The sequence below is a fragment of the Meleagris gallopavo genome, chromosome 12 (assembly GCF_905368555.1).
Source record: "Meleagris gallopavo chromosome 12, MGAL_WU_HG_1.1, whole genome shotgun sequence".
Classification (NCBI taxonomy): domain Eukaryota; kingdom Metazoa; phylum Chordata; class Aves; order Galliformes; family Phasianidae; genus Meleagris; species Meleagris gallopavo.
The window spans coordinates 11,514,025-11,534,652 of NC_139415.1; the positions used below are offsets into that span (position 1 = coordinate 11,514,025).

General features: G+C 40.4%; 3 protein-coding genes across 7 annotated transcripts in view; 2 read left to right on the forward strand and 1 right to left on the reverse strand.

The window, feature by feature from the left end:
• TMC3 (transmembrane channel like 3) overlaps positions 1-6,062 on the forward strand; it is a 36,830-nt gene extending 30,768 nt beyond the window's left edge. For all 4 annotated transcript variants that reach the window (XM_031555320.2, XM_085233634.1, XM_085233636.1 and 1 more), the window contains 8 exons: positions 69-136; positions 356-484; positions 1,529-1,639; positions 2,133-2,258; positions 3,607-3,685; positions 3,832-3,874; positions 4,467-4,758; positions 4,919-6,062. In XM_031555320.2, coding sequence (XP_031411180.2) covers positions 69-136; positions 356-484; positions 1,529-1,639; positions 2,133-2,258; positions 3,607-3,685; positions 3,832-3,874; positions 4,467-4,758; positions 4,919-5,780 — 1,710 coding nt within the window. In that variant the 3' untranslated portion in view covers positions 5,781-6,062. The remainder of the gene's footprint in view (positions 1-68; positions 137-355; positions 485-1,528; positions 1,640-2,132; positions 2,259-3,606; positions 3,686-3,831; positions 3,875-4,466; positions 4,759-4,918) is intronic.
• Positions 6,063-6,920: 858 nt separating this feature from the next.
• Positions 6,921-11,227, forward strand: STARD5 (StAR related lipid transfer domain containing 5). The gene is made up of 6 exons (XM_085233637.1): positions 6,921-7,121; positions 7,204-7,253; positions 7,336-7,468; positions 8,460-8,577; positions 9,203-9,296; positions 9,834-11,227. Exons 1-6 carry the CDS (start codon positions 7,032-7,034, stop codon positions 9,979-9,981), a joined length of 633 nt encoding a protein of 210 aa, XP_085089763.1. The 5' UTR covers positions 6,921-7,031; the 3' UTR covers positions 9,982-11,227.
• Positions 10,552-20,628, reverse strand: part of IL16 (interleukin 16) — a 34,658-nt gene continuing 24,581 nt past the window's right edge. Inside the window, exons 15-21 of one of the 2 annotated variants that reach the window (XM_010717460.4) lie at positions 19,130-19,262; positions 16,819-17,920; positions 15,626-15,809; positions 15,046-15,147; positions 14,414-14,666; positions 13,538-13,663; positions 10,552-13,281 (exon numbers count right to left, since the gene is read on the reverse strand). In XM_010717460.4, coding sequence (XP_010715762.2) covers positions 13,088-13,281; positions 13,538-13,663; positions 14,414-14,666; positions 15,046-15,147; positions 15,626-15,809; positions 16,819-17,920; positions 19,130-19,262 — 2,094 coding nt within the window. In that variant the 3' untranslated portion in view covers positions 10,552-13,087. Of the gene's footprint in view, positions 13,282-13,537; positions 13,664-14,413; positions 14,667-15,045; positions 15,148-15,625; positions 15,810-16,818; positions 17,921-19,129; positions 19,266-20,628 lie in introns of both variants that reach the window. The other variant, XM_085233633.1, reaches the window with a different exon arrangement.

Consider the following 20,628-nt stretch of genomic DNA (forward strand, 5'->3'; position numbering starts at 1 on the left):
TAATAAGTGATTCGGAAAAAAAAGTAAGAGTAAGATGAAATATTTATCCTATGCTCTGTTTCTTGTAGCCAGAATATGGTGAATTCAAAATCGCAGAGAATGTACTGCATTTGGTCTACAATCAAGGAATGATCTGGTATGTAATCCACAAGTGATCTGATTGATTGTGAAGTATGACAATTCTCAATGAAATGTATTCAAACAAGATACTAGCAAGGCATTCTCTTACAATTTATTGTATTAAGAATTTGTCTGTTGGTAGTGACCTGTGGCTTACTTATTCTTTTCATACAAATGCTTTGCTGTTAAAAGTGCTGTGGCAACACTGAGCACTGACATGACATTGTTCTTCCAGGATGGGAGCCTTCTTTTCACCTTGTTTACCGGCATTCAATGTCCTCAAGTTGATTGGACTCATGTACCTGAGGAGCTGGGCTGTGTTAACGTGTAATGTACCACATCAGCAGGTTTTCAGAGCCTCTCGGTTAGTCCAAATAAGAGTGCAAGATAAAGAATAAATGAAACACAGTCAATGGAAATGTCTTCTGTGCGCAGAAACAAAACAAAAGGAGCTTTTAGTTCTGAAAATTGACAATCAAAATGGACAGGTATCAAAGGTCTATGAAAAAAAAAAATTAGTTACCAAGAAACTGGAGAATTTGGAGTTACAGCAGGGTAGTTAGATATACACAAAAGAGACTCAAGTGGGATTGAATTGCCCGAGGCTGGTTTGTGATTGTGCTGAAAACATTTAGATATTCTCTCCAGAAAGGCAAGGTATGAGTTTCAATGGGCATTATGCAGGGCAGAAGGACTCATCAGCAATCGTGGCATTTCACAGAGGAAATCAAACAGTACCATCAAAAGTATTTTTATTGTGAAACAATAAACAATAAACAATAAACAGAAATCAAACTAAATAATATGTCACAGAATCTTCCCAGACCAGGAAACGTGGCCTGACAGAGATCATTTATTTCCATCCCAATCTGATTAAGTGCAATAAGCTCCATGTGTAAATCGCTGCAAGTTCTGTATCTTGGTGTTTCTTTTTATGAAAACTATGAAGTATCCTATTTTATCTGCTGCATTACACAATAGAACTTCCCCTTTTTATACTATCAGGATGAATATCAGAATTATTTTTTCAAATTGAAATAACTTAGGGCATCTTTACATCTTAAGAATCAATTCTTTCTAATATGTTTTGAAGATGAATCAAATTCTGCTTCTTTTTTCTTATTTTCCCCAACAAATCTGGACAGTCAGGTGAGTTTTTATAGAACAGTGCTATAAACAGTTCTCTGACTGTAGCAGCAGTATCTGGAAAGCAGTACAAATAAAATTTTGACCATTAAGGGTCTATTTAAAGTGTCTCTGTTCAGACTTTTTAATCAGAACAGAGTGATTTTGATCTTTCAGAAACGTAATCTTGAACTTGTTAGGTAGATGAAGACTTGCATCTTTCATGTTGCTTCTGGTTTTCTCTCTGATTACGGTAATCTGAAACATTTATGCCTTCTTGCAGATCCAATAATTTCTACTTGGCCATGTTGCTGTTCATGTTGTTTTTATGCATGTTACCAACAATTTTTGCTATTGCTCGATACAAGCCATCTCTAACCTGTGGTCCCTTCAGGTAAGTTATAATGGACTAATGAAAATGGCAATGATTTTATTTCACCCTCAATAAATTAATCAGGTTTAACAATACCCAAATTATCAATAAATAGTAGTTTTTGGATGGGGCAATGCTTTCATGCTGCCCATGTTTTCCAGTTTAAGAATTAATTAGTTGAATACCTCATCATCCTAAGTGAGGTTACGTGTTTTGCTTTATATACATGGTTCCACTAGTTCATATTTAAATGATGCAGTGTGCATCAAGAAATTTATGATGTACTGGTACCCTTCAAAGCCTGGTCAATGCTTTTGCACTCTTGCAAATTTGTTTAAAATGTAAGTAATGAACAAGTAGCCTTTAGCTTCTGTTTTTGCTTTTGTTTTTTTTTTTCCTTCAGTATACTGTATATAAGTGGTCTTAGATGAATTTCTTTTTATTCAGTGCAACTCTGCTTAAAAAGTGGACATACCAAGGATTGTTTTACAATTTATTTTTTCTTTCCCTGTAGTGGACAAGACAAAATATATGATATTGTTTCTGAAACGATTAAAAATGATTTTCCCTTGTGGTTCAGCTCAGTGGTTACTTATATCAGCAGTCCTGTGGTGGTCCTCCCTGCACTCTTACTTCTATTGTAAGTACTTTGTTTCTCATAGCAAATTTAACTGGACTGTGTTAACACTAACTTCATCTCTGGACAGTCGCATGTTGATACTGAGGAACAAGCAGTGCTGTAACTTTATTAAACATATATGAAGAAAAAAAACAACCTTCCTGAATGTATGGTATAAGCATCAGATGGGCATGAGAGTATGTTAAAAATACCGTCACCCTATTTTCAAAAGGCTGCTTCTGTGTTAAAGGAAGTTGGACACTGTATTAAAGGAAGTTCATTCTATTGTGTCAAGGCTTACAATGCTCTTGGCTCCAGGAAGTTTTAAGATCCTTCTTCCCACTCAAGAGCACCTCAGAAGTTAATTTTCCATTTCCTCAGAGTGATTAGTTCTGCTTCGACTGAACTCTGTTCACAGGCGTATCATTGAAAGAAGCTACCCAGTCACACTGATTCCTGACAAGATAAATCAGTTATGAAGGTCTGCTCTTAAGTGTTAATGTAATATAGCTTCCTGCAGACTATCCAGTGGAAGTCCTTTCTTATGCCAGTCTCTAAGTAATTGTTCACAGCTGGGAATTAATATTTACTTTGAGCTGTTGGAAATTCACTTTGCTTCTGTGAAGTATCATTTGCTTTGCAGGTGCCTTTCTATCATTTTTCCCCATGAACAGATGAGCGCAGTTTGTCCTACCAGCTTGGTTTTCAGATAAATTGAAAGAACCTAAAGCAGTATTTACTATTTGTAGCTTTTTCCTCTAAGGTCATATTTAGAAATGCACGCAAATCTACTGACTGCTTCAAACTGATGACTATATACCTACATAAATGTTTGTTATCTAGTTCAGCTATAAGTCTGTTTCATTTGAAAGCCATTGTCAGGGTAGATCTGATGTCAGCTGTGCCAGTGTTATTATAACAAGGTGTTATTTCAGCCAGCCAACAAAATGACAGTGGAATGAGCTTGCAACTCAGCTGTAGTTCAGTAACCTTGGGCTGGAAGAAAAAAAAAAAAAGAAAAAAAAAAGTGGGGGATAGGGGGAGAAAGCATCTATCACGATTTTCATTTTGAGTGTGTGCAGAACTGAAACAGAATAAGCCAGAAATGCACACAGGGCTACATGCACAATAAAAAGACTTGTAAAAAGCACAGGCACAATTTGACCTGCAGTTAAATCTGTTTTCAGTATCACTCATTTGTTAAACTTTCATATATGCTTGCCTGAAAAAAAGGTATGATCCATTATCACAGTACAAAGGAAATGCTGGAGCACAAGGACTGACCTCCATTTTGATGTCTCATAAACCTTTAAAGAGAAAGCAGTCAAGAATGTTTAATGTGACTCATAATCACCTCTTTCACTTCTAGCATGCTGATCTATTACCTACAGAGTATTGCAAGATCACTGAAATTCACCAACAATCAGCTAAGAATGAAGATACAAGCAGTAAGTACAGCTCGAAGTGCTAGCCTAATTAATGTCATTTTCAATATTTCACAACGTAAATCCAACCTGCCTTTGTCATCTGTATGCAGTATTGGATTTAGTTTCTAGTCCAAAATAACCTTCTCACTCTCCTGAATGTGTTTTAGGAAAGAACTGAAGATAAGAAAAAGGTGGTTCAAATGGCAGTAGGTAAGCTGTTGAGGTTAGGAAATTCCACTATTAATAAGGGATTTGTACATGAAGATATTTTGAGTTCTCATACACATATGAGGTTCAACTGTATTTAAAAAAACAAAACAAAACAAAAACCTGTTTCCTGTGTAGTCATGCTTCTAGATGGTTTTTGAGCCCAGCTTGACTTAATCTTGGCAGCACTGAAAGCCAAGGCGTGTAGTTTACACTAAAGCCTGCTGAGATCTCTGTGCTGGGAATTTTCTTGCTTTTACCACCCATAGGACAGAACCTAGTAGGCATTCCTGATGACTGAATCACGTCAGATTTTACTCAAAATTCAGAGGGTAGTAAGCAGAAGAGGGGGAAAGGGAATGGCTCCTTTGCTTTGACCTCTCTAAGTTTAACATCTCATCTGCATTGAAGAGATTTCAGACTTAATCATCTACTCTGCCTGAGAGGATTTGTGTCTACACCTTTTACCTCTCAGATTTTAGCAATGAGAAACCACATTAGATTCTCTGACTTCTGGGTAATTTTGAGCCAGTCATTTACACAACCTCTAGATTTAGAGGCTTGGAGAGTTCCTGTGATAAATTCTGTTTTCTAGCCAGATTCCGGAATCTGGATAGGAGTGACAAAAGACCAGACCAAGATGGTGGTCTTATCAGCCAGGAGTCTTCTGTTCGGGCCTCAACCCCACGGAAGAATGGCAGTGTCTTGAACTTTGAATCTCCTGTGAGCAAAGGCACCAGAATACAAACCATCTCCCAGACTGTGCCTCACACCGTGCCCTCAACTGATGCAGCAAGACCTGTCAATGCAACTCCCACAACTTCAGCTTCTTTAACGCCCTCAGTATCAAGTGTACAGAAACCAAGAAACGACCATACCAGTAGCAGGCAAGACTGGTTTTGTACAACAGCTTGGGGAATTTTTTAAAAGCAGAATCATTTGTGGATACTATTCAGAATGCTGGTAACACTCTGAATATCTTCTGTTTTAATTATACTGGTAAGCATATCTCCTAACATTTTCTTCCTTTTTATTTTTTTCCTAAAGGTACCCGAGTGTTGTGCATGGGAGTGCAAGTGAGCTCTGTAAAACAAAGGCCTGTACACCAGTGACTTTCAGAAAACGTATTGAAGATGTTCACTCTGAGCCTCTCTTTAGAAAAAGCATTCGGCAGGTAAATCCAGATGCTTTTGGAGCGGGGGCTCCTGTTTTTGTGGGACGCAGACCACATGCTACCAGATACTTTGTTGTTAATGAAAATGAACCCCGCAAAAAATCAGCCCGTTCTACCTCCCGACTCCAAAGACAATTCCGAATAGAAGAGCCAGAAGATATTGTTGAGTTGTATCCACGCAATATCAGAAGATACGTGGTTCAAACACCACAACGCATGTATTCTCCTCATCCCAGTGAAGATGAGGAGGATGAAGAGGAACTTGGGAGGCGTTATATGAAAAGATCCCATCGCCCTCGGTCACTGTCTGACCTTCGCCCAGCACCTCGATTTTATATTGGGGAGCGTGCTGATGGCCATGTTCTTACGAGCAAAGACCTAGCCAAATTGCATTACAAATCCTGGGATGATGGTTTTGAGCTAGACCTGGACAGACCTCCATATGCCTACAAAAAAGTGCACCTGAAAAATGTTGAAGTTGATCAGCACTATCTTGAGCCACATGTGAAACCTAAAATGAAGCACATGCTGGAGCAGTCTCTAACAGAATCTGATTCCGTTTCCATTGAATCGAGCAGTGATCCGCAAAACAGCAGCAATGACCAATACATCCAGGTCATTCATAGCAAGGAAAAGTACCTGAAACCTGGGACAAAGCTCACCAAAAAGAAATCAAAAAACAATACTGAACTGAACATGTCTGAGCCTAATGAACTGGTATGCTCAAATGTCTGAGAAAGTGCCCCAACTTTTTGTGTTTAGAACAGGTTTGTGCACAGGTTTGTGCAGTCATTGTACTTGCTGTTTGAGGTCTATTAGAATAACTACCACAGTCAGCCATTCAAGGTGGGAAAAGTATAGTTAGTCCTGCATTTTACTGTTAACTGTACCTCGCTTTGATATCATTCCCCTTTATTACATGTTATGCTGTTAAAAAAAAAAAAAAAACTATTGGAAAATCAAAAGCAATGTACTTGGAGCACTTGAATTAAACCTGTATAGAAGTACATCAGACAAGGCTCTCTGATGTGATTGCAGAAACATGCTCCCACTGAATCCAGGCAGCAGGTAGCCACCATCCTACAAGTGCAGAACTGCTCCCTGAAGTACGGAATCAAAGAATCAAATTGAGTTGGAAGGGACCCTTCAAGACCATCTGGTCCAACTGCCCCACACTGAACAGGAACACCTACAGCTGATCAGGTGCTCAGAGCCCCGTCCAGCCTGACCTGGAGTGTCTGCAGGGATTGGGCATCCAGCACCTCTCTGGACACCTGTGCCAGTGCCTCACCGCCTTTATTGTAAAAAAAAAAAAAAAAAAAAAAAACAAACTTCTTCCTTATATCCAGTCTAAATCTCCCTCTTTTAGTTTGAAACCATTTCCCCTTGTCCTATCACTACAGACCCCGCTAAAGAGTCTGTCCCCTCCTTCTTACAGCCCCTTTAGGTACTGAGAGGCGGCTCTCAGGTCTCCCCACAGCCCCAGCTCTCAGTTTGTCCTTTTAGAGGTTGTTCCATCCCTTGGGTCATTTTCGTGGCTCTCCTCTTGATGTGCTCTGACAGGTTCACGTCTCTCCTCTACTGAGGACTCCAGATCTGAACACAGGTGAGATCTCACAGTGCAGAACAGAGGGGCAAATCCTTTCTCTCGCCCTGCTGACCGCGCTGCTTTGGATGCAGCCCAGGACACGCTTGGCTTTCCGGACTGCGACGGCACATTGCTGGCTCACGCCCAGCTGCCGTCCAGCAGTACCGCCAAGCTTTTTTCGGCAGAGCTGCGTTCCCATCCTTTCTATCCCAGATCTCCTACTCGTTGTCTATGGAGGCTGGAAGTCCACGCACTTAACCCTCCAACGCGCCACGCCACGCCGGGATGTCGCAGCCCTCAGGTGAGGGGGAGGTGCCGCCATCGGCCCACGGGGGCGGTGCGGCGCGGCGCCTCATAGGCGGTGTGCGAGCGGCTGCCCCGCCCTGCCCAGCACGGCCATGGACTACGCGGGGCTCGCCGAGTCGGCGGCCGGCAAGATGGAGCTGTACCGGCGGGACGCGGACGGCTGGCGGAGCTGCCGCCGCACGGTGAGCGCCGGGGATTGCGGGGCGGTCGGGGCCGTGCCGCGGTCAGGCCGGCGGGGCGGCTGACGGCTCTCCCTGCCCGCAGAACGAGGTCGCGGTGTCCTGGAGGCCGTCCGCCGAGTTTGCCGGCAACGTGTAAGTGAGCTTAGCGGAAGGAAGCGGGGTCGGGGCGAGGCGGGAGCGGCAGCGCGTTCGGTTTCGTTTCGCCTCGCCTCAGGTACCGCGCCGAGGGCACCGTGGCCGCCCGCCCGCAGCAGGTCTGGGAGTGCATCAAGCCGGTGGCCGGAGGGCTCAGGACCGAGTGGGACCAGAACGTGAAGGACTTCGAGGTGGTGGAGGCCGTCAGCGATGTGAGTGCTGAGCGTGGGTTTGGGGAGTGCTCGGCGTTCCTGTTTGTGCCGCTTATGAAACAGCCGGCGTCACGTGCGGGGAAAGGGCTGCGCTGTGCTGGGATGGGGGATCCGTGCCTCTCCGTACCATTGTGGGAGCAAATTGTTCTCTTGAAGGGCTGCCTTTCTGAAAGGAGCTGCTTTATGTTTTGGGCTAAATACGATGTATTTAAAAAATAAGTAAATAAGTATGTCGCTGAAGATCTTGCCCTACAGTGTTAGCGCTGCAAATTGAGGCAAGCAGAATCTCTGTTAGCAGTCTTTCCTGTTCCCTCACAGGTGTTTAGAGAATCACAGAGTGGCTTTGGGCAGAAGGGACCTTAAAGCCCACCCAGCTCCACCCCCTGCCGTGTGCAGTGTGCCCCCACCAGCTCAGGCTGCCCACAGCCCCATCCAACCTGGCCTGGAGCACCTCCAGGGTTGGGGCACCCACAGCTCTGGGCAGCTGCACCCAGCCATCGCTGCTCTCTGAGTAAAGAATTTCATCCTAACGTCTAATCTAAATTTCCCCTCTTTTAGTTACTGGAAATAAAAAGGTTTCTACCGCACAGAATCAGGGTATCAAGTTGCTTTCTTAACCAATGTGTTATAGAGAAGATATCTTCATGAAAGTCCTGAATAAGAGTAGTGCTTTAATTGTCCACTGAGTGCATGTGTGTGCCAGATTTGCTTTTCAGCGTCTTTTGTGGCATCTTTCCTTAAACAACCTGGGATCAATGCAACAAGGTGTGTTTTCCTTCATTAAACTATTTCATCAGCATACCATGGTGCCTATTGCCTGTGCTGATTTGCTTTTTTTTTCTTTTTTTTTTTTTTTTTTTTCAGTGAACGATGTAATATAACTCATTGATAAGTTCATCAGGTGTAACTGAAAGAGTACAAGGAAGCACAGGGATAGTTAAGCTGTACTTTTGGAAACATCAGCTGATGTAAAGTCCTTTGTAATTTCCAGGCTGTCTCTGTATGCAGAACCACAACCTCTTCGGCTTTCATGAAGATTATTTCACCAAGAGAATTTGTGGATGTGGTCTTAATGAGGCAATATGAGGATGGGACAATGCTATCTGCTGGTAAGATGCCTATGTTTGTGCTGTAATCTTGATTAAAAGATAAAATATTTGCGGTCTCTTTGCATTGTTCTTAGGCATAAGTCATATTCTTTTGTGGTTGGTTTTTTTTTTTCATCTTCACGCAGTTGTTTGCCTGCTGCAAATCACTGTTTTTATTGCTTCTCTGTTCAGCTGCCCAATTTTCCCCTGCTATTCAGGAATGGTTAGCCAGGAATTTTAATACCTGCTGGAGTGCTGATTCGAGTCCGAGTGGTCTATACCTCTGTGCTATGGATTTGTTGGAAGCAACTTGGTTGAAACCCAGAGATCAGGAATGCACTTACACAGTGCAATTTCAATAACGCTCTCTCAGGGCATCCTAATGCTTGGTTCAGAGCTCAGCAGCAGCTACTTCTGAATTTAACACTTCTTTAATTTCTCACGTCAGCAGCCAGAGCAGTTTCTACTTTAATGGTCATTTCTGTGCTTGTATGATGCAGCCCAACAATAGAAGTGTTATGCTGCTTATTCTTTTCAAATATGTTTTCTTCGAGTGAATGTGCTTTTCAGCTGCTGCTTTGAGTACAAAGGACTCTTTCCCATCTCCTGTGAAAATGACATAATTCTTGAATGCTTTTTCTTATAGCTACCAATGTGGAACACCCACTGTGTCCCCCTCAAGCAAATTTTGTGAGAGGGTATAATTATCCCTGTGGCTGCTTCTGCATACCTCTTCCAGGGTAAGAAGAGATCTATTTGACCACTATATTTTGAACCCTTTCTTATCCATTGTGCAGTGTGTTTGTGTGTTTGTGGCTATATGCAGTGTGTAGTTCCTTGGCAGTGACATGTTTCTATCTTCCTGTGACGTGTAATCGTTATGACTGAGTGCCTTTTCTCTGCTCTTTTATGCTGTGAGTTGGTCTGTCTTTGAGAGAAGTTTTGAATGTTATAAGAACTGTCGTCATGATTCTTGCTGACCTCTTAAATGGAGATTCAGCAGAGCATAGGTTATGGTCTTAATATTTGCTAAATGTGTATCTAGCTGTTTGTTACACTGCCATAATTTGTAAACAAAATCACGTACTCAATTAGGGCCTAGCTTAAATGTAATTTGACGCACACATTTATAGAAATTTTAAATTAATGTGTGTTGTTTGTTTAAAAAAAACTAACTTAAAAATATCTATCATCACATAGCTCATATATGAGAGTCATTGTAAAGTCCTTAATGTTTTCAAACTTCTGGCTATAAAATCATTTGCATTGTCTTTCAGGGAACCAGACAGGACTCAGCTCCTCAGTTTCTTTCAGACCGATCTTGGTGGCTATCTTCCCCAGACTGTCGTGGATTCCTTCTTTCCAGCTAGCATAGCTGGGTTTTACAGCAATCTGACCAAAGCTGTTAAGGCATTAAAAGCATGATGAGACCAAATGCTGACATCACCAGCTGAGGGTAGGAAATGAACTGGCAGTTTGAGGGTAATGGTCGTGAGAAGTAGGAAGTTGGCTTGTAACACTTTTCTACTGACAAAGATCCTCGGTAAACATGAAATTGTTCAAACTAACGCATACTTTTCTAATAGAATATCCTTCATTTCTATAATTAGATGTCACACCAGAGGCAAGAAGAATCCTGCAAGCAGCACTGCTGGCTTTCTGTGGGAGATAAATATACTAGATCTGATCTTCATCAGACTCTATGATTATATCATAAAATCCACTGTACCAGCATTAGTCAGGTACAAGTGAACTCTGTTTCTCTGAAGCTCTGTGTAGACTCCTATGGAACAGTGTTCCTTAACAGACAAATAGGTGACTTCTGGTGCCAGCCCTCACAGAGCTGCTAGGATGTTTCAGAAAACTCAGAATGAATTGGATTGTGTGTAGGATCCCACATGTTTGTTCCCACAGATGTAGATATTTGTGGTAAATATGTCTTAAGTGCTGCTTTTCCTAAATCAAAGTCTAGCAATGCAAATCAGTTAATAAGTCTGTGGGTTGGCCTGTAGACACTTTTCTTTCTTCCCCTCTGCACCAAGACCAGTCATTTCCACAGGGTCAAACCAAACTGCGCTGATAGAGTGGCAATAAAGAAGATTAAGCACTTTACTTGCCTTTTTTTTTTTTTTTTTTATACTGCACTTGAAATACTCAGGTATTTCAAACACTTCAGCTTCTTGTAGTGAGAGGTCTTAACGGGTAAATAATCTTTTCTGTAGCTCAGTCATCACTTGGCAGGCCGTAAGGACATATCTTTAATACTGGCTTACTTCACAGCGCTGACTTGGGAAATCAGCTCCTGATCAAGTGTGTTTTGATGTATGCAGCTTTTAAAAATATGTATGGTGCTGGTTACCGTGGGAATGTCAGACATTGCTATGGATTACATAGAGTTACAAAAGGAAAATTAATTACTGTATTAGCAATTGGTGGGTTGAGATTTTAATGCTGTAACTTGGTTATTTAACAAAGTAATTATACTCTGCTTTTTATCCCTGCATTTGTTTTATGTTGGTGTGGGGCATAGGTTTGTATACAAAGTTTTCCACTGTAATTCTACCCTGTGGAATAGACTTTTTTAAGGAAGCAGTTTTTAATTCAGTCCTTTTTATGTACAAAGATGTAAAAACTTCTATGAGGGTGATGAAATAAATACTTTTTTCTGCTATACCTTGTTGTCTTTCCTGCTATATCTTCCTGTTTTTCTTTAAAATTGTTCCTCCTACTCCTTCACAGGGAACTTTGAAGCACCGCTTGGATCTCCTGCATCTCAGAATTCAGTGCAGCAAAGCAGTAAATAGCCTTCCCTTTAATTTGCACTCCCCACTAAGTGCGGATATAATGTTTTGGTGAGGGCACTCATTCTTGACTTCTCTGTCCATGGTTGGTCCTTGTTTCCTATTTAGTTTGCTGCTTTCTGTGCTTAAAGAAAGGTAACAAATTCAATGAGGAGAGATATGGAACCTGACGATACAGAGGCTCATACTTACTTCCCTAGATGTATTACAGGTTTTAGTCAGGCCTCACGTTCAGTATCTGGGCAAGTCTTTGCAAGATTATGGTAAATTTAATTTGCAGAAAGTTCAGTGAGTGGAGCTCAAGTCACCACTTGCTGTTCCTGCAATTAAACCCTTTGCAGATAGTGGAATTTTTTTTAATTAGTTCTTTTTTAATATTTATTATATCTTTATAGTACTCTGAACAACAAAGGCGGTGGTTGAGGCTTTTCATTAAAATAACTTCAGGCTTCTTTTTCTGAGTGCTCAGTGTGTTCTATCCAGAAGCAATTAAGAGCTCTTAACATTCATCCTTCTGCCATCCCAAATCAGAGATGCAAATGTCTTAGCAAAGATCATCCTGTAAGATCTTGGAGTGCCTCCCAGTGAGATGTGCTGCTTCTGACAGTGTGTTTGCACTTCTTTTGAGCCTGACAGATGACAGGAAATAGAGGCAATTGAGAAAACATTGAAAGTGAGGTAAGAAAAACACTGTTGGAAGAGGGAAAAAGAAAAAAAACATCCAACTGACCTTGGTGGTTCTGTGTCAGTTTTCAAATTGTTTTGGGAGAGGACACCTTTGGCAAATGACACTGAGGTAATCTGAGGCATTCTGTTCTCGTGGAACTCTATACAGCATATGGAAAGTGGTGCCAGAATACATGCAGCAGCACTTGCTGTGTAGTTTTCAGACCAAATTAGTGTTTTCAGAGTAAAAGTTTGAATTCAGAAGGCTGAATTTCTAAATACTGACACTTTTCCTTACAAAAATTACACAAAGATATTTAAAAATAACATGCACTCTTGTTTCTAGATGGCCTTCCTGTTCTTGGCTCTGGTCCCGTGAGATCTCTGACCAAAGGAATGTCAGAAGAACCTTCACTCTATTTCCCTCAGCTTCCTGCCTCACCCTAGCAATACTATGAGACGCTCCCTTTGTTTTTTTTTTTTGTCCCTAGTGTTTGTGTGCTGGAGTCAACACAGCTCTTTCAGCTGCTATTAGAAAGCTATCCTAGTCGGTTTTAGGCTGTTCTGCAGTTTGAATAGAAAAGTTGGAGTTTTTCAGGGCACGTTGTATTTTTGAAACACTGAGTTGCATCCTACTTCCTCTGCGTTTTACAGATGCTGTGTTTCTGTCTTTCATTGTGGGTGGGTACATTCCCTCCTCTTAGATAAAGTGGAAAGCAAAACTAGTAAAGCAGAAGTGAACACTTTGTTGCAGGGTGTGCTCTCAGTCTTTAAGAGAATGGCTTAAAATAAGAGTACTATCGCTTTCACATCTTATTACAACCAGTATATTATTTATAAAGTCATTTTTTGTTATCATTTGACACTGAAACAATTTTCTGAAATAGTAATCATGTATGTTTTGTACACATCTTCTCATTTTAACCCAAACAGCTGTCTCTAACAGGCAGTAAAATTCCATATACAGTTTCAGAGTATCATGCCACGCTAGCCAGATGTCTGTAAGTGATAAACCACACCATCTCTTTTTGTTTGTAATATTGGCAGTAGTCTAATTATTCCTCTTATAAAGTTTCCGATGCCTTCTTGGTAACAGAGCTTGGATTCTTTCTTCTGATGATAGCTGTGATGGGCCCATCAGGTAATGCCTTGATTATATTCCACGCTTCAAAACGAGTGAGTCCTTGCAAGGCTGTGGTGTGCACCTGTAATAGCTCATCACCAGGCTGAACTGGGCTGCTTTGCTCCAGTGAGGTTCCTGTAGGGGGAGGAAGAAAAATAGTAAGAATTCTCTCTGTGGGGGAGATTTTAATTAGTCTTTCACTCATTAGGGTTCGCTATCCTGTTTGGTATAAATCACCTGTTCCCAGGAGGCAAAAACTACTTGCATTGCATGGGATAATGCTGCATTTACAAAAAATCTCTTTTAATGAGTATAAATCAGCAGTCAGTTATGAACTACTCTATTTTTTATCAACGAAGAACCTGCCAGCTACATACTGAAGTATTTTTACCTTTAAATATCCTGTTGATGATGATGGGTTTATCTCCATGAATAGAGCCCTTCCCACCTTCCAGACTGAATCCCAAACCAGCAGCTGATTTTTCTAGAGTTATAGTGCAGATTGTATCTTCAGCTGCTGGAAATAAATGGAAAGTTAGCAGGTGGGTACGAAAATACCTGGAAAACTGTAAGATCTGATAAAAGAAATGAGCTTCTGTTCTGTTTGCAAAGGCAAACAGCCAAATTGAAATGGTAGCTTTTAATTTTATGGTAATTTTTAATTTTGTGATTGATTGCCCCTTTGGGAAGCTGGAGAGAGAATGTTGTGTTTGAACTCATAGAAATTTAAAAATGAAAGAGTGATATTTTCTGGAACTAAAAAAATCTGTTCAGTGAACCAAATTTGCAGTAAGCATACTTGATTTGACATTTATTAACCAGAAAGCTGCAATTTAATCTGCCCACATATTGTGGATGTAGCCACCTGCTACATCAATCACTAGCATGTTTTTTAAACCAATAACTCTTTCACAAAGACAAATAATTCTTGTAAAGTGAAAACTTCAAATTAGGAAACCATAGTATCAGAATTCAGAATCACTAAATTTTCATTTTAACCGTAGTTAGGCCTGTTACTAGAATAACAGTACTTACATGCTTTCAGAAATTCATGTGGAGGATCTCACTGTTGGTTGTTGGTTGGTTTCCTGGTTTGGTTTGATCTGATTTTTTTCAGAGGGTTCATTTACTTCAGAAATCCATTAATTCTTTCCAAAGCTATCTCAAATACCTCTTTCAGGAATGTTTCACGAACTGTGTTGTCCCTGATCACAGATTCACCCAGCCTGAGCAGGTAGCAGCTGCGAGGTAATGCTGCTGAACTTACCTGATTCTTGTGAGGCATCACTTGCAACTGAAGATGTGCTAGAGCCAATTGAAACGTTGTGACTTTTTTCTCCATCTTTTGCTTTCCTAGTGACAACAACAGCTTGTCTGGGTTGTCGAGCTTGTCGCATGATCACTGAGGCATCGTTGTGAGTCGCCCCTTTAAAAGACTTTCCATTAATGGATAGTACTTCATCTCCTTTCTGAATAGTTCCTTCCTGAAATGCTAGTCCGTTGGGAAACACCTTGTGAACCTATTGAAAAGCCCCATTACCACATTGACACACAAGAAAAGAGGAAAAAAAAAAAAGAAATTAGTTAATAGTTTTCACTGTGCATATTTTCCATTCTTTGCCAGATGGTTGCTTCCTGCTGTTGAGGGCTGTTGGCTTTAAGAACTGTTGGGTGGGAGGGTAATACCCAAGGAAACAGGACACTTCTGCTAATAATTGCCTGGAGATGACAGCTCTGTGCATTCTCGCTCACAACCAAGATTTTTCTGACCCTATGTCAACAGCTGCCTACTTTAATTATGCCAAAAGTCAACCTCAGTAGTAGAAAACCAGAAAGCTATATGTATTTTTAGAGAGAGTAGTTGTTTTCAGAGTATTTTTTGAGAAAGATGCTACTTACTGTTATCACTTTATTTTCTAGATCTATGCCCCCTGCCAGACTGAATCCAAGCCCAGTGTTTTCTTCTTTATGCAGAATTGTAACATGAATATCATCTAATTCCTAGGCAGAGAAATAAACTGTGTCAGGAACATCCTAATACATACATTGAATTGACTGGAAAATCCATGCATTTTCTATTTGTCCACTGTGCATTTTGTAATGAGGCTTAAGGATTTAAGCATAATGCTGAGACGTGTCAAGTGTTTTATTTTGATCAAATTTCCTTATCAGTTACCTATATTTTTAAATGTTATTATGTCCAAAACTGTTACGTTTCTGCAAATATGAGTCAATTAGATCTGATTTTAAGTTTAATCAAATTTAAGAGTACGACAGAATCAGAAAATGCTTAATGATGTAAGTGCAGAAAAACAGGAAAAAATAATTTGGCTTGCAGCTCACATATATAAGTACCACAACTTAAACGTTTCTTCCAAGTTTTGTCTGTGATAACATAAAGTTAAAAGCTGAACCAGGCATGGCCACTCCACGTGCTGAAAATCACATCGAAAATCACACCGAACAAAGGTTGATTTACCTTTAAGGTCGCTTCATCTAGTGACTTGACTTCCTCTATGAGCTTTGCTAACTCTTCAGGGGAAAGCAGAGAGATGACAGACTGCCCTGACACACCGGATGCTTGAGGTGAGCCTTGTTCCTGTTTCTCTTCTTCTTTCTCGCTATCTGCTAAGCTCACAGTGTATTCTCTCAGCTCAGAGAGGCTGTCCCATTGTGAAAAGAATAGAAAAGAAACACTGAGTTATTAAAGGACAAACAAAAGCACAGAGCAGACACTTCTAGAGCAATCATCTTTCAATCCCCCTGCACTGGGGAGGTAGTTCATGTCATAAGTATTATGAATACATCCATATATCATATTACCTAGCAAAAGTAGGATCAATCACATAGAAGAATAAGAATAATCTCTTGGCTCTAGAATAGAATAGATCTAAATAAACATGTCTGTGGTTTTTGTTGTTGCTTTTGTTTTTCAGTTTCTCATTTTCATGTGATCTTCCTTGAGAATGCAAACAGTAGATTTTTGTTATTATTTTTTTGTAATCTGTGCAGTAGAGTTTTGAAAGAATTTTTGAAGGCTTGAATGTACTTTTGAAATATTTTTCCAAAAATACCTCTGTTGATTTTTGTTGTTTTCCCAAATCTTTGACTAACTGAAAATGCATATAAAACATTATGGGAAGCAAGCTTAGTATTGTTGGTACCTTTTGTCCTGGGGAATGCCTGTGCCCTGCTCTGGCTACATCACCTTCATGTATCTGAGCCAGACCTGCTTTTTAGGCCAGAAGTATTTCAGTGATATGCAGCTTAACCAAAGGCAAATGTTAGGAGCATCAGGATCTTTGCGCCACCTCATCACAGTGGCTAACTACAGCTAGTTGAATTTTGGGAAGCCGTAAGGTTTTCACTTCTTCTGGAAGTAACATACTAAAATTCATCTGCTTCCTCACTGGTACATGCAGTAATGATGTCCGTTTCACTTTCTATTTCTACCACTGAGATACTAGAAATACTCCTCTTGAACTAGGAAGAAGCTTGAAATATGTCAACGCTTATAAAAAGCAAATTAAATTTACCAGCTGTGTGAGGCATCAGCTAATCTCTGTTTGTTCTTTACTATTGTGTGCTCCTGCCTGGGAACATTATCAGCTAATCAGCACAGAGACTCACCAATACTGATCTGCAAATCTGATTTCAAATACAGTATCTTACTTTAGAGAAAATCCGGTGTCTGGGTGATGGTTCTCACTCGCAGGTGGGAGAGAAGTCCCATCCTCTTCTGCAGAGGTTTGAGATAATGTGTCCACAGCTTCCCATGCACTGTTCCCAGAAGAGACTGGGGACTGAGGAAGGCAAAGCAAAGACTTCATTAAAGCAGATGACACCTGGTTACTGATGGAATAGATTTTACTATACTTTTCATCAAATGTCTTCATCATCTCACAAGACTGGGTGGCAGTAAGTGGAAAGCTTCGTGATCTCAGGTTGTGTACTTTTGCTACTGGTGCTACATGGGAAGTTGCAATGGCTTCTGCAATGAGAAGGCCTGGAGGATTTTGAGGATTTTTGGTGTTGGCATCGTTGCTTTTCTCTGAGCTGGCTGCAAGGATGTCCTTGGGACAGGAAGATCTATCTAGGCTCTTTGTACCCATAACCGCAGACGACTTTGACTGTTGGCTATTTTCAGAGCATTGAAGAAAGGTTTGGCTGAAGTGGTTTGGAGCCCCTTCTGACCATTTTGCAGAAGGAGAGTGTTCCTCCTGGACTGATGGTTTTGGGCTGAGCCTTCGGTGTACTTTTTCAGGTGACTGCGGAGCACTCAAAGATTCAAATGAGCTTATTCTCTGTTTGATCGATGATCCCCTGGAAGACAGACGGGATAAACTGGATTGCAGTTCTTTGGTGGAAACATTCTGAAGGTCAGAAGGACTTTGATCTGCCTCTGGTTTGAGGTCTGAATTTGCTTTCCTCAGTCCTTTCAGACTTTGGCGAAACCAGGCTGGCTTAGGTGCAACAGGAGGACCCTTTTTCAGAGCATCACTTTCATCTGCTTTTGACACTTTCAAACTGACTGTTTCTGATTCTGATTTCTGCAGAACCACCTCTGAGCTGCTTCGATTTTCATGTTCTTCATTTGTGTCAATGCCAGGCTGCAAATCTAAGTGGCTGTTGTCTTCGCTCATGGTAGGATTAAATAAGCTTTTTATGCAGTCAGAAATCTTAACCCAAGGATCTTCTGTTGTAGTATCAAGAGTATAATCTACCCGTGCTTGCCTCTTAAGGACAGGCCTTCGTATTGATGAAGCTGGAGTTCCTGTATTAAAGAAACATGATTATCAAGCTGCCTCCTACTTCTCCTCATCCATCCTTTACCTATGCGTTTTTAGTACTTCATTAAATTTGAATTTAATTTGTCTCTGAGAAGTATGTAGTATTTTATTTAAAGTGTTTCCAGAAAATTTAAGTCTTATTTAAATTCACAACTCTTGATCTACAAGTTCTGTTTCCTGATGCTGAAATTATGTGAAAAACAAGACTCTTCCATGCTCAGGAACACGATCCCTTTTCTAAAGGGTCTTATAACTTCCGAATAGGTTAGATGAAGTATACATAAATGGAAGCAAATTTTTGTTTGCACAGTTGCAGTTATTTTTGTCTGCACCAGTGTAAAGAAAGATATTTTGTACAAGTAAACGTTACTGATTTTAATGGTCTGAACCAGAAGTTACAGATTTACAGAAAACGGTTTAAGTTGGAATGAACGTCTTGAGATCATTTAGTACGTAGAATTATATAATTGTTTGAGTTGGAAGTGACCCTACAATGCCATCTGGCCCAACTCCCCTGTACTGAACAGGGACACCTACAGCTGATCAGGTGCTCAGAGCCCCATCCTGCCCGACCTGAATTATCTGCAGGGATGGGGCATCCACCACCTCTCTGGGCAACCTGTGCCAGGGCCTCCCTGCCCTCACTGTAAAAAAAAATATTCTTCCTTATATCCCCTCTTTTAGTTTGAAACCATTTTCCCCTTGTCCTATCCCTACAGACCCTGCTAAAGAGTCAGTCCCCTTCTTTCCTACAGACCCCCTGTAAATACTGAGAGGCTGCACTCAGGTCTCCACTAATAATGCTTCTTTCAGTCTATCAAGCACAAGATGATAGTAATTTATTATCAGTGATATGTACTTTCCTTGAGGCTAAACATAACAGTGTATTCTAGAAATGCTGAAGTAAAACTTTAATGTCATTTTTTCATTATAAATAAGGACAGGCTTATTTATATTGAAAAAATACAGTAATAGTATACAACAGTATAGTGTATAAAAAATACAGTAATAATTGTCCATTTTCGCTTTTTACAATAAATCATCTAGTCTAGTATGCTTCTTTTAATGTAGTTTTTGTTTTATCAAAGACCGATGGATTGAAATTTCTTCCCTTCACCCCAGGAATTACAGCTATGGATGAAGTGCGCATTTAAAGATGCTATTTTCAGCTGCAAGCATCATATTAAACATACCTAAGTTTGGTTTTCGTTCTTGATCTCTGCCCACTGGAACAGCAGTTGTGCGTTCAGAAGCTGTAGGAGAAGTGGTGAAGACACTGTGAGTTACGTCTGTTTGCTGTCCCTCTAGCATTGGTTCTCTAACTTCCTGCTGAGCAAACAGGAAACAGAAGTGTGTCAGAATGTAATTATGCAAAGCACACTACATGACTCTGAAGAAAATTATATTTTCACCTGTTTGCAATCTGGTAGAAGATATTTGAATAGGAATCAAGTTAGAAGATATTTGAATAGGAATCAAGTTTTTACTTCTGCTTGAGATGCAATCCTTATACAACATAATTGTTTCTCTATTTCAAGAGAGCCAACATGGTATTTTATGGTACTCTTGTAAACAGATTGGAAAAAATGCAGCTGACATTTCAAAAATGTAGTCAGTGGCAATAACACCATAAACCAATTTTTTCTGGATGAAGATCTTTTACCCCAGGGAAAAGCTGGATAAGCTAAATCATTACTGTACCTTCGGAACTCTCCCTTTTTTGTTTTTCACTGGAAAAACAGAGTGAGAGGATTACCTTGAGGTTGCAATCAATACTACTCCACACCAGAAACAGATGTTCTTGAATTACTTGATTCTATTGTAACCAATGACACCAAGCTGCCATACCATGGTGCTGGAAGTGCTGTCTGCTATGCAGTTAAACTACAGGATTACTAATAGGAAGCAAAACCAATCAGGACTGAGTACATCCTGAAAAAAGTCAGTAATTAAAGAATTCCTTAAAGTTTCTGTAATGTGGTGGTGGTTGTTATGCAACTTATTCTAGGAAAACCTTTTTCCATGCTTACAGCAGCAGTAAAACCTTTTCTTCTTGAGACTTACAGAAATATTGCCCTGAGACATACATACCCTCTTTCCAGAGAAGGTTTTCTTCTTTAATAGAGAAACTTTTGACTTTATTGATCTTAAGATTGATTTTTTTCTTCCTTATTTGGAATAACTGAGGGGTGCAGGTTCATGAGTTGTATGCAGTGATAAGTCCAACAGCCACTTAACTGCTCTGAATTTAATTTCTGGTAGGTAATATTCTAGTTGCTGTTGATGAAAACTGAAACTTTCTAGGATGTTAACATTATAGTCAAAGTTCATTCTAAGCTGCATGGGTTTATTTTGACCATTTGGGGAAAAGTATTGCATAGAGTTCCGTTCATTTTTACTGGCATATTGCTAAACCCTGGGGAAAGAATTTTTAAACAAGCCACAACTTTGTTTCAGCATGCAGATCTCACAGTCCCTCACACTCATGCAAACATGAAACACCTTCTATTCTATCTTAGGTAAGAAAAGGAATTGAGTAACGTACAAATCTACGCTCAACTGGCTTACTCCTATATTCTCAAAATAGAAGGCCTTCAAACCCTCCCCCCAGGCCCCACAAACACACACACTTCTCTTTTTTCCCTGACTTACTTCCTGTTATCACACACAGCCCTTCTCTTTGCCCTACTCC